This window comes from Cervus canadensis, chromosome 28 (assembly GCF_019320065.1).
Source record: "Cervus canadensis isolate Bull #8, Minnesota chromosome 28, ASM1932006v1, whole genome shotgun sequence".
Classification (NCBI taxonomy): Eukaryota; Metazoa; Chordata; class Mammalia; order Artiodactyla; family Cervidae; genus Cervus; species Cervus canadensis.
In genome coordinates this window covers 19468933-19491657 of record NC_057413.1, presented here as the reverse complement: position 1 = coordinate 19491657, position 22725 = coordinate 19468933, and the positions used below count along the sequence as shown (strand labels likewise).

Here is a 22725-nt window from a genome sequence, read left to right as displayed (position 1 = left end):
TGTGGCTGAGGGGAAAATGAGTTGATTTCAGACAATCACATTTTTATTAAGTACCTGATAGGAGCAGAGTGCTCTGCTAGACAATGAATATAAATGAAATAAAGTCACTGCCCTCAAAGGGCTTGCAGTCTAATGAAATGATATACAAACAATTGGGCTTCCCAGGTGTGCTCAGTGGTAAAGAATCCACCTGCCAGTGCAGGAGATGCAAGAGACACAGGTTTGATCCCTGGGTCGAGAAGATCCCCTCGAGCAGGAGATGTAACCCGCTTCAAGATTCTTACGGAGAAAGTTCCATGGAAGATGATCCTGGCAAGCTAGTCCATGGGGTGGTAGTCAGACGTGGCTGAGCACACGTTTCACATTTAGGCTACAATGAACCAAACGATCTAATGTGGGTGGAACAAGCTAACAGAAATCCTAGGGATTTCTCCAGGGTTCTCCCGTGTACAAATAAGCACCAGCCACGTGATGACGGGAGGTGCACCTGCTTAGAGTAACAGTGCTCAAGAATGTCCTGCAGGGTTTGAGGTAACAGCATGACACTCAGGTGCAGTTTTCCAGCAGGCAGGTCTGGAGCTCAAAAGGAAAGTTGGAGCTGCTGGAGACAGATTTGGGCATCCTTTTCTGAGTGGACAGGATCCCTCCAAGACAGGGTGATAAGAGCCTTGAGGATGATCAAAGGGAGAGAAACCAATAAAGAAGAGAGGTAGAAGGGACAGAAAAGTAGGGCAAGAGAGGTGTGCCAAGCAGAGACCGGGCAGCCACATCTGATGCTTCAAAGAAGTCTAATAGGTGAGAGTTCAAAAGATCCTTTGTGTTCAGGACTAGACAATTACAAATTTTGAGAAAACAGTTTCCACTTATCGGAGGGGTAGAAATCGCTTTACATAGGTTAAGGAACGAGTGGGAGGTGAGGAAAAGGAGGAGCTGAGTACAAAGTCAGACTGGTGAATACTGAAGGTAACCGAGAATCATCTCTATTTCAACCCACAATTTTTACAGTGAGGAAAATTTTACCAGTTCCCGAAAAAGTGGTTAGTTAGAGGGCTAGTTTCTTGAGACATCACACAGAAAAGGAAGGTGAGAGATGGAATGGACATTTAAGGGGGAGAGAGAGTCCAGGAAAGGCTTTTTATTTTTGAGAAGTAGAGTATATAAAACGAAGGTGCATGGAAAGAGATACTGAAAACGAGGAAGAGGGGAAAGGGTATGGTAACCATGGGGATGTGAAATCAGAGTACAAAGAGTCTACCTTAGGAGAACGAGTCCACTGAATTGACAAGAAAAAGGAAACATGAAGGGAAAATAAGGCAATAAAGAGGCACTCCTTAGGTGACCTTAAGTTGGATAAAAAGATGATAGTGTCACTGAGAGTAAAGAGCTAGGGAGGTGTGGCGATTTAGAACATGGGGGAGAAGATTTAGTACTCCTGCAGGAGTAGAACAAGGAAGTCAACAAGCAAAGATTAGGGGACCCTAAGGGCTTCATGAGGTTAGATGACCAGGATTTGTAATAGGCCTCTTCTGAGAATGTGACTCTCCTGCAATGCTTGGCAGTCCAGAAGAAGGACCCAAGAATGGTAAACCACTGAGTGTACCCAAATCAAGCTTTTCAAGATCTTATTGGTAGAATATTAGGTAGGGAAGGCAAGGTGAAGAAAGACTGATCTAGATACACAAATTGTTAGATGTGTGGTAGAGATGGTGGTGGAGGAGATTGTGCTGTGAAGACCAGAAGAACATGGAAGATGCAAAGGCATGGATTTCAAGAAAGGAGGAGGTTATCAGTGGTGCCAAGGGGAGAGAGGAGAACAGTGTCCACTCCTGCCCGCTGCTCCTAGTGATGGGTGTGGAAGAAAGAGCTGCCTTTACCACAGAATGAAAGCTATTAGGGAAAAGCCAGGTTTCAATGTCCCGGAGGAAGATGCTTTCAAAAGTGAAATAGAGGATTTGAATATATGAGGAGTTCCATAAAATATTGTGGAATGGGTTGTTACAAGCATCCTTTGTTGGATAGGGGATCGAATTCAAGGAGGTTAAATCCCAGTGAGAGTTCTAAAGAAAACTTAAGTCTGGAAGGTTTTGCTTCCGGAAGGAAGAGGTTGCTGCTTCTGACATTTAGAATAGGAGATACATTGCATTTATCACGAAGGAAAACATGAATACCTCGAAGGGATCTTAGGGGTGTGTGTGGATCTCCTAAGGCACTACCTGGGCAGTCTTGGTGTCCCCGCTTGCAGTCTTACTCCCCACAGTCCAGTCTAAACACAGGAGCCACAGTGATCTTTTAAAAACGTGAATCCAATCACTTTTACCTCACACCTCCCTCTCTCCTCCCCCCACTCACCCACATACATGGACACACCCTGACACCCTCCAAAGCTTCCCCTGGTTGACGACAGTTCAAATGCTTTCCCTGTCCTTGCAGGGCCCTGCGTGCTCTGGTCCCTGCCATGCCCCTGTTCTCTGAGCTTATCCATCTCCCACTCTCTGCTCCAGCCTCACTGGCTTCCTTTCTGTTCCTCAGCGCCCCCAGCTCATTTCCATCTTCCAGCCTTTGCATTAGCTGTTTTCTTTGCCTGGACTGCTTCTCCCCCAAACCTTCACTCAGCCACTCTTGTCATTTAGGTCTCAGCTTAAAATGCCATTTACTCAGAAAGAACTTTTCTACCATGGTGTCTAAAGTAGATCCCTGCCGCTCTTAGCACACGTCCCTATCTTATTTCCTCATAGCACTACTTACTGCTTTCTTCTTCGGTGTATTTCCTTTCTACCTTGCCTCACTAGAAGGGAAGCTCCCTGATGGCAGGTACGTTGTCTGACCTGTTTACCACTGTATCCTTACTGCCTGGAACAGTGCCCAGCACGCAGTAAGTTCCCAATTGATAGGTGTTAAAGTATGCTACTGGGGAAGAGCAGAGAAACAGCTCCAGAAAGAGTGAAGAGATTGGGCTAAACCAGCAATATCACTGTCTGGTGGTCAAAGTCAAGTCCAATGCTTTAAGTTCCCAAAAAAGACTCATTAAACGGAAGCATGAATGAATAATGGGGAAAAGCAGGATAAAGCTCAACTTTAGGTTTGTGGCTCAGATTGAACTTACATTTCGAGTCAGGTTTAACTATAGGATTAAGAATGGAGATGAGTTAATTCCACGATGAGCTCTAGAAACAGGGCTGGGTTAGTTTAGTGCATAAGTTTATTTAGGGGGTTCATTATTGAGATGTGTTTAGATTTGAGGTTAGGGTTGATTTTGAGTTGCGATTTGGGTTGAGGTTAAATATGGGTTAGGATCAAAGTTGATGTTAAATCCCAGTTTAGGTTTTGAGGCTAAGTTCAGGTTTGAGGCTGGTATCATTTCAACCTCATTTGGAAGGCTCAGAGATTTCACTGGTTTTCTCCACAGAGACCACTGTAGAAACTGTACTTCCTTGGGTTTGGAGCACAAGACTCTAGTCATCACCCCTCCCACTCAGGGAAAGCCCCAAACCAACTGCTGGCCTCCTCAAGAAAGAAACTGAATTTCACACAACCTCCGAAACTAAGATTGAAACCAAGATTGGTCCATCTCAAGGAGCGTCCCTCAGCGCATCGCAAACGCCTGTGGCACAGACCCAGTTCTCCCCTTTCCTTCCTCCCTCTCATGTCTCCCTATATCTCCTCCTTGCCTTCCCCTTTTCGCCCTTCCATGTCCCAGTTTTCCTCACTTCTGTTTTTCACCATTAATTGCAACATCATTTTACACTTTATTAATAATATAGCTAAGGTCGCCGAGTCCATCAGCTCCTACTATTGGAGAGGCAGAAAAAGACAGCAGGAAGGAAAAGGGACTCCAGAGAAAGAGGGGCACAGAGCAAAGGCAAGGAACAGAGATCAGGAGGGAGGCCAGCAGGGACACAGGACACAGTAAGGTTAAAAGAAATAAGATTATACCAATAGGGACCAAGATACTTAAAAAGAGGCACCTATGGCTGCCCTTCTTCCACCATCAAACCTGGTAAGCCACCAAGACCTGTAGATTTTTGCCTAGAAACTCTCCTCCCCATTCTCCTGCTACTGCCTCAATTTATATACTGCAGGCTCTTGTCACCTCCTTGTTGAGTTGCAAAACCTTCCCAACTGGTCTTCTCACGTCTGGTTTCCCCTCCAGACCCCAGCACCCATACCTCAATTCATTCCTCCTGTAGCTTCCAGACTCGTGTTTTAAATATACCAATCTGGGTGGGTCCCTCTCTCACTTAAAAAATTTGGTGGCTTCCCCTCAGAATGAAATCCAAACCAATTAGAATAAAATCTTTTCTTGGCTCTAAACCCCTCAGGATGTGTTCTTAGCTTGCCTCCCAAGCCTCATCTCTCTTCCTTCTATCTGTATTCACTTGCACATGTTAGCACACTTCATACTCTGTTTTACCTCCAGGCTTTGCACCTTCTGTTCCCTCTATCAAGAATGCCCTTCATCATCTTCTTTACCCTGATACTTCATGCCTGGATCACCTCTCACCCAGGTCAAGTTTGATGGCTTTACTGTGGGCTGCCATAAGCATGCTGTCAGAAAAACCACACTTTACTGTAATTATAACTAACCTGTGTCCCACACTGGTCTTTGAGCTCCCAGAGGTTAGGAGACTGTCTTCCACACATGTTTCCTCAAATGCCTTGTGCAGATGCTTGATTAATGTTTGTGGAATAGAGAAAAAGCTGAAGAGATGGAATGAGGGAATTCCCTGGCAGTCCAATGGTTAGGACTCTGCACTTTCACTCCTGTGGCCCAGATTAAATCCCTGGTCATGCATGGAATTAAGATCCTGCAAGCCACGAGGCATGCCCTCCCCCCAAAAAAAGAATGAAAAGAAGTAATTAGATTAAACTAGGAAGGCATGAAAGGCAAAGTTGCAGGGCCTCAAGTAGGAAGGGAAAAACAGGAGAACTAGCTCATACATACCCTAAATGTGACTTAACTGCCACAGGACACCAAGACCCCTCAGGGACTTTCTGCCAGTGCAACAGAGGAAGGGCTTGAGTTTCCATCACCACCGTCCTCAGCCCCAGCCCCTCCAAAACCTTCCACATGAAAGCATAACAAGTCATAAGAGTAATAATAATATTTGAGGGGGCCAATTGTTTTCTCAGTCTTATGAAATGTGATTAAAATCATCTTTAGAAACGTTGCTGTTTTTTTGACCTGCAACCTACAAGCTAAGCGAAAACTCATTCGTGTTCAAGAATATTCATATCATCATTTTTCATACTAGCCCCAAACTAGAAACAAACTGAATGCCCATCAACAGAAAAATGGATAAATAAATTAGAGTATATTCACACAGCATCACATCGCAATGAAATAAGAATTGCTACTGACACAACCATGTAGATGAATCTCACAAAGATAACACAAGAGAAAGAAGCCAAACACAAATGAGTTGTCTGTGTGATTTATTTATATGAAGTCCAAATATAGGAAGAACTGGGATTTCCCTGGTGGTCCAGTGGCTAGGACTCCAAGATCCCAGTTCACGGTGACTGACTTCAATTCCTGGTCAGGCAGCTGGATCCCACATGCCACAACTAAAGGTTCCATGTGCTGTAACTAGGACCCATCACAGCTAAATAAATAGATAATATTTTTTTAAAAAATAGGAAGAACTAATCTGTAGTTGGTAGAGGTCAAAAAGTGGTTGGTTATCTTTGGGAGGTTTGAACTGAGAGACGGCATGAGAGAACCTTCTGGGGAAGGTTCTAAAAATATGTTGAACTGGATGGTGGCTGCATGGCTATAAAGAGATGGAAAACTTCATCAGGCTGTCTACTAAGGAGAAGTGCACCTCACTATACCTGAGTTCCAGATTGACAGAAATGGGAAATCCTTAATGATTTCACAACAGTGTACTGGGGCTTCCCTGGTGGCTCAGTGACAGAGAATCCACCTACCAACACAGGCACGGGAGACACAGGTTTGATTCCTGGTCCAGGAGGATCCCACATGCCATGGAGCAACTAAGCCCATGCACTACAACTACTGAGCTTGTGCTCTAGAGCCTGGGAGCCACAACTACTGAAGCCCATGCGCCCTAGAGCCGGTGCTTCACAACAGAGGAGCCACTGCAGTGAGAAGCCCTGCACTGCAGAAGCACTGCAACTAGAGGAGAGCTCCCTCCCGTTCACCGCAACTAGAGAAAAATCCATTCAGCAACAAAGACAGCGCAGCCATAATGAAAGGAAGGAAGAAAATTATAAAAATAAAACAATGTATTGACTTTACAAATGCAGCTTCAAGACAGATCATTTTGCTGTCCCCACCCCATCCTAGAACACCACTTCGAGCTCCACCTGTATGGAATTCTGAAGCCTGCAGTGTAGAGAACTTGAGCAGTTGCCACACTCCTTGATGCTGGAATGTGTTTGGGGTTATATAAATCTGATCTTTCGAGCCCACCTAAGGTTGGGATGAGGTGGAGGGCATCCTTCAGTAAGATGAGACCTCATCATACGTGAATTTCTAGCCTCATCCCTGAGTGGGACTTTCCAAACCAAGATACTTCTGAGAGCAGAACGGAGCTCCATGAATGTTTCCACCAGGGCAACAGGCATAAACCAGGATGTCCCAGGCGGGAGGGTATATAATGGAACTTCTTGATGTGAAACCCACCAGATGACCTGGAAAATACACAGACCGGGACAAGTTGACTTGAGTCTTTTGGGACAAAGATGTGGGGTACGAGAGGAGGAAACTTGCACACAGAGAAGGCTGTAATCAGTCAAGGGTGCAGAGGTGTTACACAAAATCACTCTTCAGGGAACCGGGCCTCTAGCCCACGCCCCAGCAGCTCCCCTTCTCCTCCTCTGAATTTACTGTCCCTTCTCTAGAACTCCTAAGCCTGACCCCGCTCCCTGGCCCTCCCAGCCCACGGTTCCCCTGACCCCACTCCCTTTCCCAGAACTCAGTCGTCTGAGCCCCCAGCCTGCGGTTCTGTCCTAGGCCTCAGCCTTTCCTGCCTTCGACTGAAACAGCAGCATCTTCTAAGCCCTGGGGGCTTCCCCAGGCCCCAGCCCCGGCCTAGAACCCGCCCGCCGCCTGCCACGCTGCCACTGCCGCTTCCTCTATAAAGGGACCCAGGCGTCCGGGCCAAGGGGCCCCCGCACAGCAGGTGAGACTCTCCCAGCCCATCTCCTCGGGCTGCCGGGGCGGTGGACTCCTTCCCCGGGGGCGTTCAGTCCCTCCTCTTACACCCCAACCCCTCCTGCCCCTCCAGCCAGGGCCAGGGCCTTGGCAGGCCTGGTTTTGGTTGGTTCCCCTCTCTCTGGCTGCATCTGTCAGTCTCTTTCTCCCTGTCTGTGTCTCACGTTCTGAGCCCTTTCTGTTCCCCTCCCATCTCTGTCTCTCTCTCTCTCTCCCCCTGCTCACCTCGGGGTTTCCCTGATTGCACCTTGTCCCCTTCTCTGTCTGTCGCGCTGTGTCTCTCGGGGTGGCTGTCTCCACCGGCAGGAGGCCCGTCTTCCTCGTCGCGCCCCGCCCCGCTCACTGTCTCTCTCCCCGCAGGTTCTCCCCATGACACCACCTGGACGTCTCTACCTCCTGAGGGTGTGCAGCACCCCACCCCTCCTCCTCCTCCTGGGGCTGCTGCTGGCCCTGCCGCCCGAGGCCCAGGTGAGGCAGCAGGACCAGGGGGGCCGTGGGGGGCGGCCCAGCCCAACCCTGGGCCTTAAAGCCTGTCTGACTCTCTTCTCCCCCAGGGGCTCCGTGGCGTTGGCCTCACACCCTCAGCTGCACAGCAACCCCCGAAGCCCTTCACCCGTGGCACCCTCAAACCCGCCGCTCACCTTGTTGGTAAACATCCACCGGCCCTCCCGACACGTAGCCCCCAGCCCTCCTCCTGCCCCTTTCAGAGACCCAATATCCAACCCCCCCCAGCTCACCCCACTCCCACTCCCTCTGTCCTCCCAGCCATCCCTGGGAACTCAGTCCAGCACCTATTGCCTCGGGGACTGAGACCATTGACCCCCAAGTCCTTGAGCATCATCCCCTCTGGCTCTTCCCAGGAGACCCCAGCACCCAGGACTCGCTGCGCTGGAGAGCAAACACGGACCGCGCCTTCCTCCGCCACGGCTTCTCTCTGAGCAACAACTCCCTCCTGGTCCCCACCAGTGGCCTCTACTTTGTCTACTCCCAAGTGGTCTTCTCTGGGAAAGGCTGCTTCCCCACGGCCGCCCCCACCCCTCTCTACCTGGCCCATGAGGTCCAGCTATTTTCCCCCCAGTACCCCTTCCACGTGCCTCTCCTCAGCGCTCAGAAGTCCGTGTGCCCAGGGCCACAGGGACCGTGGGTGCGCTCGGTGTACCAGGGGGCTGTATTCCTGCTCACCCGGGGAGACCAGCTATCCACTCACACAGACGGCATCTCCCACCTGCTCCTCAGCCCCAGTAGTGTCTTCTTTGGAGCCTTCGCTCTGTAGAAACATCCAAAAAGAAACAAATAGGCTTCAAGGCCTTCTCCCCATTTTGCCTCCATTCTGAACACTTCAGGGGTCACCTCACCTCTTTTTTGACCATTCCAACAGTCTTGAATCTTCCCCACCCCGGTTCTCAGCACTGGAGCTTCCAAAGAAGAAATTCTAGGCCCACCAGGGGACCAGACCTCCCTGGACCACCCCAGATGCTCAGCTGAGGACTTCAAGCCTGCCTCAAAATGCCCGCCCGGATCCCTTCCTCGGCCCTGGCCATCTAGGGGGCCTCGTCTTGGACATGGAGAGGGTAGCTGACACATGAGGGAGCTTGGGTGGATGACTAAAGCCAGTGGGGGGTGCTTATTTATGAAGGGAAAACAATTAAATTATTTATTTATGGAGCATGGAGAGAAGGGAATAATAGCGAGACATCAGAAGAAAGAGCTAATACACCCAAGAGATGACAAGTGAGAGGGCTTGGGCGCAAGGATGACCCAGTGAGAGATAGAAAGTGTGGCTCTGAGGGACCAAGGGGTTCTGGAAGGAAGTGAAAAGCTCTTAAGAGCCAGCCGCTGCTTAACTGGACACCCCACAAGATGTTTGACCCTCGATGAAGCCAAATAAACCTCTTTTCTCTGAAATGCTGTCTGCCTGTTTCTGTCTGTCGGGGAGGGGAGAATTCCCCAGATGTCTCTGAGGAATGGAGGGAGGACAGGAATCAGAGAGGCCTGAGGGCCTCTGGGGACACACGGTGGGCTCACGGGGTGGTGCAGCCAGCCCGCTGCAGAGGAACCAGAGGATAAGGTGAGAAGACAGAGGCAGGTCCAAGGTCTGGAGGAGCAGGAGTCAGGGGCCCCTTGAGGAATGAGGGTTACAGGAGGTTCCTAAGGAGCACTGACAACGCTAAAGAGTGTTCAGGATGATGGGGGAGGATCATGGGGCCCCCTGGAAGACATGGCCATGCCAGGGCCCCGAGAAATGGGACAACCTCCAAGGCTGGGGGCTGGAGAACACAGGAGGCATTTCAGGAGACCTGGTCACACACATGGGGGCTCTCAAGGGCAGTGCTGTCTCCAGAAAACTGGAGGGAGCAGGGATTCCTTGGGGATACATGGCCACACACAGGGACTCTGAAGGGTGGGGGCTTCATGCAAAAGTTGGGGAGTCACATTCCCTTGGAAACCAAGACTGAAACCAGCCCCAGAGTTTCGGTGAGTCCCTGGTCAGAGTGAAAGGAGAAGCCCTGCCGTGCTGGAGTTCATGAATTCCCAGCATTACTTTCAGCCCCTGGGGCTGTCCCAGGCTTGGTCCTGCCATCCGCCCCCAGTTCTTGCAGAGCCTCAAGCTTTCCTTTCTCCAGCTCCTCTCGCCCCCCAGGGTCCCAAACACACATCTCAGGACCCAGCACAGTTTCCCCTGAGTTTTCTCTCCATGAAGGACTAAGCTTTGTAAAGCCCCTCCCATTTCTAATTCTACCCCTACCTGAGTCCCATCTGGAAATCAGAAGGAACAGACCACAGAACTCACTCCAACCCCAAAGGAATGGAAACAGTGGGAGCTGGGGGGCAGAGGGGAAATGGGTCCAGCCCCCAGGGTCCCATATTCACAGCAGTAACTGGCCTATCGAAGCCCACTCAGAATCCGAGCAGGGGAGTGTAGGAAGTATCCTTGATGCCTGGGTGTCCCCAACTTTCCAAACCCCCGCCCCCGTGATGGAGAAGAAACCGAGACAGAAGGTGTAGGGCCCGCTACCGCTTCCTCCAGATGAGCTCATGGGTTTCTCCACCAAGGAAGTTTTCCGCTGGTTGAATGAGAGCCTTTCCCCGCCCTCTTCTCACCCCAGAGCGTATAAATGCAGCTGTTTGCACACCCAGCCAACAGAAGCTCCCAGAGCGGGGACACCAGGGGACCAGCCAAGAGAGAGACAAGCTGCTGCAGAGCCCCCTGGAGATAACCTCCCAGACCACACACCCCCGACAGACAGCCAGGCAACTTGCTCTCTCTCACACACCCTGCCACAAGGCTCTCCTGTCTCCCGTCTGGACTTGAACCCTTCTGAAAAAGACCATGAGCACCAAAAGCATGATCCGGGACGTGGAGCTGGCGGAGGAGGCGCTCTCCAAGAAAGCAGGGGGCCCCCAGGGCTCCAGAAGTTGCTTGTGCCTCAGCCTCTTCTCCTTCCTCCTGGTTGCAGGAGCCACCACGCTCTTCTGCCTGCTGCACTTCGGGGTAATTGGCCCCCAGAGGGAAGAGGTGAGTCTCTGGCCGGCCTTGGCTTATTCTCCCACCCAGAGAGAAATGAGAGAGAAAGAGGGCGAGAGATGGGGTGGGGAAAGAGGTGTGCTGATGGGCAAGAATGGGGAGGAAAATAGTGGAGAAAGATAGGGAGGTAGGAGGAGACATGGAGAGAGATGGGAGGAAAAGAGAGAAGGACGGAGAAATAAGACATCTGGCACAGGGGGGATGCCCTCTAAATATTTGTTGGATGAATGAGTAAGCTGGGATACAGACATAAAGAGAGATGTGTAGACAGATAAGGGGTGTGAGTAGAAAGATGGAGACTCAAAACAAGTGATCTGGATGAAGATGGTGAGACAGAAAAAGATACAGACGATATGAAAGAGAGATAAGGAAAGATGAAGCTAAGCGTGTCTGGCACGTGGAAGTAACTCAATGAAAGAGCTGTTAAATGGATGAATGAATGAAAAAAATGGATGAATGGAGAGAGAAGACAAGATCCATCAGGGCATAGAGTACAAGCTAGAGAAGCAGCCAGCAGTTTCTCCTTCAGGGGTGACTTGCTCTAACACTCATCCTCCTTTTTCTCTCCAGCAATCCCCAACTGGCCTCTCCATCAACAGCCCTCTGGTTCAGACCCTCAGTAAGTGTCTCCACAACCTCTTTTCTAATGCTGGACTTGGGTGGGTGGGGGTGGGTGGGGTTTAGTCCTGGGATGGAAGCAGTAGGGGAAATTTAGGGTTTGGGACTGGGGGGAGAAGGAATGGAGGTCAAAGTATGGGATATTTTCTGGGAAGCTTAAGGGTCTCACCTTTTCCTTTCCTCTTTCCTCCTCAGGGTCATCTTCTCAAGCCTCAATTAACAAGCCAGTAGCCCACGTTGTAGGTAAGAGTTCTGAGGATGTCTCTGGGGCACGAAGAAGCAGAGAGACAGGGAGGGGTAGGATTTGGGGGCTGAATCCAGACTGAGGGCAGACAGAGCCAGTGTGAGAAGGATTCATGAGCTCAAGGGGGGTGGAGGATACTTAGAACTTGAGGGGGATACTCAGAACCTCACGGCCAGATGGGAGGTGGGAACACAGAGGGGACAGGAACCGGATGTGGGGGGTGCGCAGAACTTGAGGGCCAGGATGTGGAGAGTAGAACTGACAGGGTCACACTGACTCACCCCTCCCCGTTCTTCTCCCTCCCTCCAGCCAACATCAACGCTCAGGGGCAGCTCCTGTGGTTGGATTCGTGTGCCAATGCCCTCATGGCCAACGGTGTGAAGTTGGAAGACAACCAGCTGGTGGTGCCTACTGATGGGCTTTACCTCATCTACTCCCAGGTCCTCTTCAGGGGCCAATCCTGCCCTTCCACCCCCTTGTTCCTCACCCACACCATCAGCCGCATTGCAGTCTCCTACCAGACCAAGGTCAACATCCTCTCTGCCATCAAGAGCCCTTGCCACAGGGAGACCCCAGAGTGGGCTGAGGCCAAGCCCTGGTACGAACCCATCTACCAGGGAGGGGTCTTCCAGCTGGAGAAGGGAGATCGCCTCAGTGCTGAGATCAACCTGCCGGACTACCTGGACTATGCCGAGTCTGGACAGGTCTACTTTGGGATAATTGCTCTGTGAGGGCACAGGACATCCATCCTCTCCCACCTCAGTTACCTTATTATTTAATCCTTCAGACCCTTCTCATCCCCTTCTGGTTTAGAAAGGGAATTGGGGGCTCAGGGCTGGGCTCCAAGCTTACAACTTTAAACAACAGCTGCACTTAGAAATTAGGGATGTAGGGAAGTGAGACCTGGACAACGGGGCACCAACCATCAAGGACTGGAACTGGAACTTCCAGAACTTCCTGGGGTCCACAAGTTTGGGTTCCCGGATGCAACCTGGGACACCCAGAATGTGGGGGCCAGGGCTCTTACCGGGACCCTTCGCAACATTCCTTGAGAAGATCTCACCTAGAACTTGACATGAGTGGACTTCAACTTTCCCTTCCTGCCAATGTTCCCAGACTCCCCTGAGGTGGGAAGCCCAGCCCCAACCCCACTGGGCCAACTCCCTCTGTTTATGTTTGCACTTGTGATTATTTATTATTTATTTATTATTTATTTATTTACTAATGAATGTATTTATTCGGGAGGTCAAGGTGTCCTGGGAGACACAAACTAAGGGCTGCCTTGGCTCAGATGTGTTTTCTGTGAAAACGGAGCTGAACTGCAGGTTGCTCCCACCATGCCTCCTGGCCTTTGTGCCTCCTTTTGCTTATGTTTTTTAAAAAATATTTATCTGATCGAGTTGTCTAAATGATGCTGATTTGGTGACTGATTCGTCGCTATATCACCGAACCTCCGCTCCCCAGGGGAGTCATGCCTGTAACCGCCCTACTGGTCAGTGGCGAGAAATAAAGTGTTCTGAGAAAAGAAACATGCTTCTATCTGGAAATTAATTCTGCATGGGCCTCTTCTTGGGGGTGAGAGGCTGCTAACTGAAGTTCTTCTCCTCAGGGCTTAAGATCCCTGGACCTCACTCCTCGTACTTCTGGGGCTCAAGAGATCCTGCCTAAGACAAAGCCCAGCTGAATATGCACCTACCCCAAGAAAGGAACTTGAACTTAATTACCTCTCCCTGAGGGCATGGGAATTTCCAACTCTGGGAATTCCTATCTAGGTGGGGCAAATCCTGCTCAGGTGAGATTTCCTGCTGTTGTGGCCCGAGAGAAAGAGCCAGGGAGCGGCCAGATTCTCAGGCACCTGAATCACAGCCAAGGGACTTTCAGACAGTTAATTGGGCAACTGAGCTCTTGAATCGACTGTCCCCGGCCCTCCCCCTTCCAATCCAGTCCTAACTGTGCAACTGAACTGGACCTCGGTCTACCAAAGGTTCAGTATCAGTCACCGAACCTCATCTATCAAAGAGAGGTAGGGACCCCCACCACACATGGGGCCACATGAGAAACATAAACAAAAGACCTAAACTACACCAGAGCACCTCACGGAGGGCTCTGTGCATTCTGGCTTTCTCCCTTTTTCCAGGCCCCAATCTTCTACCCGCTTCCATCTCTCAGTGGATGGAAGTGAAGAGGAGGAAGAAGATTAAAAATCAAAGAAAGAAAAAAAAAAAACAAAGAATAAGATGTAGGTGAAGGACCACCCTGCTCCCCACCCCATGCCAGCTTGGTCTCCCTGATTTTTGGTGAACGATGAGAGGGACGTGAGGTAGGTAAAGTGGAAAGAGAAATGCATTCTGCCCCTCCAGGAAGCCTCTTCCGGACACAGAGTCAAAGACAAATATGGAGTCAGAAATAAAGACTCGGAGAATGGGACCCCTGGCTGGGCTTTCCTTCTTGCTAGGGTTGCCAGGCAAGGGGAAAAACCATGCGGTGTGCCGCAGAGGTGGGGTGACCCACTGGGGTAACCTAGATAGAGCCCTGGCTCCTCCTCCATCTCCTCCAGCCCCAGGCTGAAAGTCAGTCATGGAGTGAGGGGGCTGCTCACCCTGAGGCCCCCACACTTGCCCACTTATGGACAAGTGTGAATTCACACTTATGGAAGTATGAATGAGTGGGGAGGCAGTGCCATCCCTCCTTGGGCCAAGTGGCATCAGTTTTTCTTCCTCCCCCTCCTCTCCAGGTTCTCCCTGGTGTCCTCAGGCACTAACCACCCCCCCCACCCCGCATCTCCCTTTCTCAATCACCCTCCCAACTCTCGCCTTCAGCCCCCTCCCTTTACCCCACCCTTCACAAACACACACACACACACACACCCCACCATTCCACCACCCCACCCCCCAGCTATGGCTCTTGACTGTGGCTAATGGGGCAGCTAGCAGAGAATAAGTGCTGATCTGCTCAGGGCTTCACTATCAGCCCTATTCAGGTTTACTCTGCTGACTGGGCCATTCTGAGTGGTGCCTGCCTTCCCCTGCAATGACCCCCCCCCCCCACTACTGGGATGGACCCAAGAGAGAAGAGTGCAGTGCTGAGTCTGGGGGGACCGTGTGGCCTTGAGAATCAGGGTGCTGGGAAATGCTTTGGCATTTGTGGAGGGCCCTTTCCTTCTTACTCTCCAAATGGGCTAATGTCGGGGAAAAGTCATTCAGAGGCAAGGGTGGGTGGAACCCACAGATCCCCCACCCCAGGGAACAGAGGCCATGCCAAGTGCTATGAATTATTTCAAGCAACCAGAAAAATACGGAGAATATTTAACCCACACTTGTGTACCTACCCTGAATGAAGACAACTTAGCATCTCAGCATCTGTATTGGCAGCATTAAAGTTTACATTCTTTATTTTCATCGGTCTCAAAAATCAGTTTCCAAACAGTCATCTACATTTTCCACATAGCCATGGGGTCCCTGGTGTCTGGGTCCCCAGTAACCGGGCTGATTCATTCACATACTCTCATCAGGCAGTAGTTGCTTTTAGGGATGCAGGTAGCCTTCACCCCACCATCACCGCCCCGAAGAAGGTCTTTCCCCTCCTGTAGTCCACCATGTCGGGGTGACTGATATTGACGTACACCCTCTCGCCCCTCCGGAGCTGCACCAGGCCACCGAACCCCACGCTCGTGTACCAGAGGGGCCCATATTCGTGCCTCCTGGCGGGGTCCGAGACAGGTGTCACGGTCTCCGCGCCCTCCAGCAGCAGCTCGGGGGTCCCCGATCCATAGGCGCCCCCCGCCCGGTACAGCCGGCTGAGCAGCGTGACCGAGCGGTCCAGGGGGTCCACGCCGGGAGGGGGCGCCCGGCCCCGGTAGCCGACGTGACAGTAAAGGTAATAGAGGCCGTCCTGCGGGAGGGCCAGCCCTTCTGCGCCCGAGAACTGCGTCCCGCTCCTCAGAAACGCCTCTTCTTTCTTCGCCTCCCAGCCTAGCCCCTGCCCCGTGGTCCAAGCGCCTGCAGAGAAACGGGCCCATCGGCTCTCTCGGAAATCAGATCCTGAAAGGAGTGATCCAGGACGGAGGCTTCTGGGAGGGTGGGCATGGGGGACACCGGGGGCTTTTAACCCCCTGCAGGAGCCAGCTGGGTGGGGGAGCGGGCTGATGGCGCTCCCCTGTAATGAGTACGAGTTGGGACTGACGGCATCTGGGTGTGCGGTGCGGAGTGCTGAGGTGGGGAGATCCAGGCCGGGTTTTCCCTCCTCCCGGGAGTGGGGCGGGGAAGCAAGAGGCTAGAACGCTGGTGGAGCCGAAGGGTGGGCAGGATAGCTGCGGTCAGGTGGGTGGGCAAAGGAGCACCGCAGTGACAGAGCAAAGGGACTCTAACCGTGGGTGAGCAGAACTGGCACCCCTGAACCCTTCAAGTCCGTGAGGTCCTTACCAATGAGATGGGATCCCTATCAATGAGATGGGATCCTTACCAATGAGATGGGGATCCTTACCAATGAGATGGGCAGCTGGGAGCCTAGGGCTGAGATCAGTTTCTGAGTCCTCCTCAGGCAGCTCCCCGGACTCTGGAAGGGGTAGGAAGAGTCCACGGTTGGGGGCAGGGCGGCCACCCACGCATGGTCACCCCCAGAGGACAAGGTGCCAGGGCCCAGGGATGGGGCATCTGGATTCCTGGAGGAAGAGAGTATCTGGGGATGCAGATGATTGGGAGCTGGGAGTCCCTGAGGGGCAGAGCCAGGGGAGGGAGGGTAAAATGGTGGGCTCTTACCAAATCGCTGATGGGCAGGTGCCTGGATGCCAGGGTCAGCCGTCCCTGTTACCTGAGTGGGTGGGGTCACAGCGCCCAGAGTTCCCTCTTAACTGATGCCAACCACCAGCCCTCCCATTCCCAGCATAGATCCAAGCTCCAGACTTGGGGTTTCTCCCACCAGCCCCAGCCTCCACACACACCTCCCTGGAATGGAGAGCAAGCGAGGTGGCTGTACTTGAGCAGAGAGACAGAGGCCCTAGTATGTCTTGGGAGGAGGAGAAGAGACATACAGACGACCAGGAAGGGGCTTGGTGACATCGGGACACGACAGCATCACACGAACATGAAAAGAGGGCCAGCAAAGAGACAGACAAGACATCCCCACACTGGGGACAGCCAAGCCAGCTGAGCAGGATAAGGCAAGGGGCATAGCCAGAGGTGAGTGAGCATTGGCAATACCTGGCCCGTGGAGGGTTTATTGTAGCCACTCACCAATCCTCCCTGCTCCTGGGGCACCAAGGCCAGCACAGCCACAACAGTGATGGGCACGGCCAGCAGGAGGGTCACCAGGGAAGTGACTCCTGCCACAGCCAGCAGCAGGCATCCTTTCCGCTGGGGCCTCCTACCCCGGCCCTCCAGCCCCCGTTCCCCCATGGAGACTGAGCTAGGGCCAGGGCAGGGGGGCTTTCATACCTCAGGGGTGGGGCCACCCTCTCCCCAAAGACCCATACACCTGGCTGGGACTTTCCGCACACCCCTGCTCCCCTGACCCTGCTTCCTGTTTACCCAGAGCTGGGGTGAGGCAGCTGGATGCCTGGGTTCTCTGAACTGGGGAAGGAGTCGGAGGTGAAGAGACAGGTTTTCAGGGTAGAGCCAGAGGGGGACTGTGAGATCTTCTGACTCAGTGGGAAGGAAAACTGACTGAGGCCCTGGGAGGGAAGCTAGCTTGCTGTAAGTTGGGCGGCTACAGTGAGAACACATAGATTGCTCCAGATTGCCAGTGGAGTCTGCAATCTTCTGTACCCCAGAGGTGGGTGCTGAGGGGAAGGCTGCATCCACACCCCTGACACCAAGGGCTGGAACAGGAGGACGAGAACTGGAGTCTTCAGGGATGGGTGTCTGGGTCCCTAAGAAGAACTTGTCCCCATGCTCGACTGACCTCCTTTTCCCATTCCCTTGCTCCCTCCAACCCCCCAGACCTGGATGAGAAAGACAGAGCTAAGCCAGTCCATGGTAATGGCAGCTGAAGAGGTCCTCAGCCTCACCACTGGCTGTTAACTCACTGATGAGGGATGGAAATAGAGCATCACTTTCCTTGTTACGCAGAGTGTAGACAGGAGTGCGATGAGCACCCACCCACAAAGAGCTTTGCAGTCTAGAATGAACCCCATGCTGACTAAGTGTTAGTGAAGAAAGGACAGAAGATTGAATGAGTAAGCAAAAGAAAGCAGTAAGGACAAAATGAATGGTATAGGAGGCAGAGCAGTAGGAGATGAAGAGAAGAAAGACCATGTCAAGGGAGTTGGAAATGGTCCCAGATCATTTCCCTTTCTTGATATCTCTGTGGGTTCAGTTCTGTTCAGTTCAGTCTCTCAGTCATGTCCAACTCTTTGTGACCCTGTGGACTGCAGCACGCCAGGCTTCCCTGCCCATCACCAACTTCTGGAGCTTGCTCAAACTCATGTCCATTGAGTCGGTGATGCCATCCAACCGTCTCATCCTCTGTCGTCTCCTTCTCCTTCTGCCTTCAGTCTTTCTCAGCAATAGGGTCTTTTCCAATGAGTCGGTTCTTCACATCACGTGGCCAAATTATTGGAGTTTCAGCTTCAGCATCAGTCTTTTCATTTCCTTTAAGATGGACTGGTTGGATCTCCTTGCAGTCCAAGAGACTCTCAAGAGTCTTCTCCAACCACAGTTCAAAAGCATCAGTTCTTTGGCACTCAGCTTTCTTTATGGTCCAACTCTCACATCCATACATGACTACTGGGAAAACCATAGGTTTGACTAGATGGACCTTTGTTGGCAAAGGTCCTCTGTATGTTCAGATAATAATAATAACATAGCTAATATATATATTATATATATATAATATATATAAACAGCATTTGGTGTGTGCCTGCCACTGATCTACACATTTTATATATAATAATGCTTTTTTGTGGGGAGCCACAATGTACAACATGCAGGATCCTAGTTCCCCGACCAGAGATGGAACCCATGCACCCTGCAGTGGAAGCACAAATTCTTAACCACTGGACTGCTAGGGAAGTCCTATATAATAATGCTTTTAATACTGATAAAAACTCTAAGAGGAAACTGAGGCACAGAGAGGTTAAAGAACTTCTATAAGGTCACACAGGCTTAGCAGAGTCAGGATTTGAACCCAGGTAGTCTGGCTCTATACCCTTAACCACAAGACAGTTTAAGAACTGAGTGCTGAGTTCAGATTTGTCCATTTCAGGGTATGTAAATCTTGCCTTCCTCACCAACCCCCTAAAAAAGAAATGGGGAAACAAATACTGAACTCGAGTCAATGATAAGCATGGTAAAGTGTTTAGAGGTAAAATGTACTGATGTCTGCAACTTTGAAAAACATCAAAAATGCAATGGATTGATAGATATGTGATAGAGCAAATATATGGAAGAATATTAATTGTAGAATCTAGATGGTAGGAATAAGTTCACTGTATAATTCCTTCAAATTTTTTCTGTTTGAACATTTTAATAATAAAACATTAAAAAAAAATATTGTCCTACTGTCCTGCATGGGGAACACTGTGGGTGGCGGAAGGGAAAGAAGTAGCAGAAAGTTTCTGAATTTGGAGAAGGAAATGCAGATGTTTATGGGTCCAGGCACCAGATCTTCTCTCCAGTCCTTGTTTCCACGTGAGCTCCCCAGTCTTCACCTTCCTCAAGGACTAGGTGTGCCATCCTCCAGCATCCATCTCCCTCTCCTTCATCCAGGTCTCTGTCCAGAAGGCCTTCGACTACTGCCGTTACTTACTTATGTGCTCAACATCAGAATGCTGCTCCCTGCAGGAAATCCACCTGGGTTGCCTGCACCTCCTTTCCCAACACCACCTTGTCATCAACTTTCTGTCTTAGATCTATCAGCAGTGCTCATGTAGATCTAGTCTGGCTGTCTCTGACTCTCCTGTTGTTCATCAGTCAATCAAGTGCCCTGTTAGATACAGCTCCAGAATATCAGGAGAGTTACCCAAACCAACCAGCACTCCCAGTTTGTCTTGGGAGCTGGGGGTGTATGTCCACACATACCAGGATCATGGCTCTCAGGGACCCAGTATAATTAGGAAAAGTGAATCTGGGCAGGCATCTAGAAGGTACATGATCACTGACGACTTGCAGAATCAACAGGATGGCTGGGGTGGAAGGAGATGACAGGCTGAGTTACAGTCCTGGGAGTCTGAAAGGAAAAGACGTTATAACCCCAACCCTCAGAGCCTAACTTCCTCTCCTGATCATGCTGGGGAGGCACCCAGGCTGGGGGAGAAGTTAAACCAAGGGAGGGGCAGGAATGTCTGAGGCAGCAACACCACTCCAAGGCAGCTCCGGCCATGCAGTCAGTTCACCCACAGACCACAGGCTCTGGGTAAGCTGGGACCCTCAGGGAGGAAATCCAGGGAGAGGGCAGTCATACTCCAGAGTGAGGTGAGTCTAAGATAAGGGAAGGGAAAATATAGTTTTGAGGTTCCCTGGGCCCTGGAGGACCCCTCTGTCCAGCCTCTGTCTTTGCTCCCCAAAGAAGTATAAACCATCCTCTTCCACCCCCACTTCCCAGCATGGCCACCTCAGGCCCTCCTCTCCACCTGTGCTTCTGCTCCCCACCCCTACACATCCCAGGAATCCTCTGGAAACCCGGTTGGTTTCAGTTTCCACACACTGGTCAGTGCATCTGGCTCTGGGTGAAGTCAGCAGCCCCCTCTTTGCCCTCAAACAGGAACCAGTGGTTGTAGGACAGGAAGTGTCTTAGGGGAAGTTATGGGCCCCAGACATTTCTCCATGCCCCACTTTAGCCCCAGCAATATCTGCTCAAGGGAAGCGGCTCTCCACACCAGCCAAGCAGGGGCCCCCCTTTTCCTGAGTTGCTCTGCCAGGTGGTGCTGGACACCGCCCTCCCTATTTTCCTGCCAGGCCTCGGCTCCTCCCTCAGCCCCCTCATCAGAACCTAGAGCTACCTGGTGCTGGAAAGGCTGCTATGAACCAGCTCATCAGCTTAAGGTAGGGGAAAGGTGGTAGGCTCTGGAGCTGGACAGACCTGGCCTTGAACCCCAACTCTGCCTCTTCTGGGCTGGATGTCCTTGTCAGGATCCAGCCTTGAGTCTCAGGTCCTTCACCAGGGAAATGGGCACCATAGTACCCTACATTGTTATGCGGATTAGCAGTGACAAACAGAAGGTGCCCCGTTCAGGGTTAATACAGAGCTAAGGCTCCTCAGCCTGGGAAACTATTGTAACAGAGACACCCGAGTTTACGTATGAGGAACTTGGGGCACGTGATTCACCCCGGGCCATTTAGCCTGGAAGAGGTGTGCTAGGTTTCCCAACATACAGGCCAGTCTTCAGTCCTGAAAGCATGGGGAATACGGTAAGGTAGCCCTCTGCGCAGGGAGGGTGGTTGTGCACAGGGAACAGTGGGTGAAAAGTGGTGTGTGCGGTTCGTGGGTAGGTGGTCAGGGCCTCTGGGGACCAACCAGTGCTGGGGAACAAGAGACTTCATGAGGAGGCCCAGAGATGGCAAGGGTGGCAGTGGTAAGCTCTTGAAGGGTGAATGGTCTTGGGAATGAGTGAGGGAACTGGTGAGGGATGGCCACCTATGGTAAGAAGTGAGTCAACACAGTCTGGGGTGAAGAATCTCTGAGAGAATGTTTTTTTGTCTCTAAAACTATTAGAGGGAGAAACAGATTCACAACAGACGAGGGGGATGGGGTGAAATGAAGCAAAAAAAAGTCCCTCTAATATTTACCCCTTTTCCCTACAGCAATGCCATTGTGGAAAATCGGATTTTTACCTATATGGGGGTTTAGGGCTGGGGGTGCTCCTGCTCCTGCTTGTGGTCGTTCTGTCCATCTGCCTGTATCGGCTCTACAGGAGAGGTGAGCCCCACCCGCACCTCCCTCATTTCCCCTCATTAACGCAGACTCACCCTGCCTATGTGAGGAAGGGGGCAGAAGTCAGATGGAGGGGGGCGGAGAGAGTCCAAAGAGAGAGGCCATGGCTTTGGCCGTGGGAACCCCAGGGAGGGTGGCAAGTGAGGAGACACCTGGTGGGTGTGGAGAGAGTGAGTGAGGAGGGCAGGGAGGTGGCACCAGGGGCGTGGGGGCAGGGCCAAGCTGAGCTTCTTCTTTTCTTCCAGTGAAGAGGCTGGAGAGAAGCTGGGTGAGTCTGGGGGCAGGGAAGTGGGTGATGGGGCAACAAGAGTGGGTGGAGTTGGGGAAGCAAGAGAAAAGACAGAAACAGGAGCATGAGGGAGACAGGAAATAAGAGAGAAACAGAAAGAGGGAAATAAGGGATGAGAAAAAGAGAGGAAAGGAAAGGTGTAGAGATGGAAAGAGGAAATAAGACAAAGGAGAGAGAGGGGGAGGAAATGAGGGAGATCAGAGACAGAGTGAGTGAGAGAAATCAGAGAATGAGAGACACAGGGAAAATGAGAGAAACCAAGAGAAAAAGGAAGAGAAGGAGATTAAGAGTGATGAAGGGGGAGAAAATGAGAGAATGAGAGAGACACGAAGAGAAAAGGACAAGATAGACTGAAAGAGCGATGAAGAGAGAGCTATAGATGGAGCACAAAGAGAGGCAATGAGGTTAAAAAAAAAAAAAAAAACACAGTGGCAGTGGGGGCAGGGCAAGAACTTAGGGAGCGGGGTGGCCAGGGTAGGGAGGCTCCTGGGGACCCCGTCAGTGCCCTCTGTCCGGGCCCCAGGTCCAGGCCTCAAAAGAGGAGCTCCACTATGCATCCTTGCTGAGGCTGCCTGAACGCGAGGGACCTGACATCCAAGGAAGGGAAGGCAACAAGGAGGACCCCAGCGGGGACTATGCCTGCATTGCCAAGAACAAACCCACCTGAATACCTGCAGATGCCTCCCCCAACCCAGGGCCATCCTGTGGTTCACCCAGTAAAGACCATGGTCTCACCACCCTCTGTGTCTCAGGCTTCTTCATCTATTTCAAGCCCCAGCTCCACAGGGCCAAGATCAAAACCTAAATTACTGGGACTTCCCTGGCTGTCCAGTGCTTAAGGCTCTGGACACTTCCACTGCAGGGAGCACAGGTTCGATCCCTGGTCAGGGAACTAAGTGGTCAAGTGGCCAAAAATAATAATAAAGTGGCCTTTCTTAAATACAAAAACAGACTCCTAAGTGATTTACCCTCCCACTCATTCTGGGGTCAGGTAGGGGGATTCA

At 51.5% G+C, this 22725-nt stretch overlaps 4 protein-coding genes across 8 annotated transcripts; 3 read left to right on the top strand and 1 right to left on the bottom strand.

The window, feature by feature from the left end:
• Positions 1-6600: 6600 nt before the first annotated feature.
• LTA (lymphotoxin alpha) lies at positions 6601-9083 on the top strand. Its single transcript, XM_043450855.1, has 4 exons — positions 6601-7145; positions 7538-7645; positions 7732-7825; positions 8038-9083. Exons 2-4 carry the CDS (start codon positions 7547-7549, stop codon positions 8448-8450), a joined length of 606 nt encoding a protein of 201 aa, XP_043306790.1. The 5' UTR covers positions 6601-7145; positions 7538-7546; the 3' UTR covers positions 8451-9083.
• Positions 9084-10317: 1234 nt separating this feature from the next.
• TNF (tumor necrosis factor) lies at positions 10318-13094 on the top strand. The gene is made up of 4 exons (XM_043450854.1): positions 10318-10694; positions 11274-11322; positions 11517-11564; positions 11875-13094. The coding sequence occupies exons 1-4, from the start codon at positions 10509-10511 to the stop codon at positions 12294-12296; spliced, it is 705 nt and encodes a 234-aa protein (XP_043306789.1). The 5' UTR covers positions 10318-10508; the 3' UTR covers positions 12297-13094.
• Positions 13095-14925: 1831 nt separating this feature from the next.
• LTB (lymphotoxin beta) lies at positions 14926-18072 on the bottom strand. 2 transcript variants are annotated; one of them, XM_043450567.1, is made up of 4 exons: positions 16797-17050; positions 16323-16374; positions 16048-16119; positions 14926-15563 (listed from the first exon to the last, which is right to left on the bottom strand). In XM_043450567.1, the coding sequence occupies exons 1-4, from the start codon at positions 16956-16958 to the stop codon at positions 15109-15111; spliced, it is 741 nt and encodes a 246-aa protein (XP_043306502.1). In that variant the 5' UTR covers positions 16959-17050; the 3' UTR covers positions 14926-15108. The 2 variants fall into 2 exon arrangements, with proteins under 2 accessions (XP_043306502.1, XP_043306503.1); XM_043450568.1 differs by lacking the exon at positions 16323-16374 and having other exon boundaries at positions 16797-18072.
• A 1703-nt stretch (positions 18073-19775) lies between these two features.
• LST1 (leukocyte specific transcript 1) lies at positions 19776-22458 on the top strand. Of its 4 annotated transcripts, XM_043450570.1 has the most exons (5): positions 19783-19914; positions 20457-20543; positions 21303-21417; positions 21678-21700; positions 22245-22458. In XM_043450570.1, exons 1-5 carry the CDS (start codon positions 19840-19842, stop codon positions 22386-22388), a joined length of 444 nt encoding a protein of 147 aa, XP_043306505.1. In that variant the 5' UTR covers positions 19783-19839; the 3' UTR covers positions 22389-22458. The 4 variants fall into 4 exon arrangements, with proteins under 4 accessions (XP_043306506.1, XP_043306505.1, XP_043306507.1 ...); XM_043450571.1 differs by lacking the exon at positions 21678-21700 and having other exon boundaries at positions 19776-19914; positions 21349-21417; XM_043450572.1 differs by lacking the exon at positions 20457-20543 and having other exon boundaries at positions 19798-19914.
• The last annotated feature ends 267 nt before the right edge of the window (positions 22459-22725 follow it).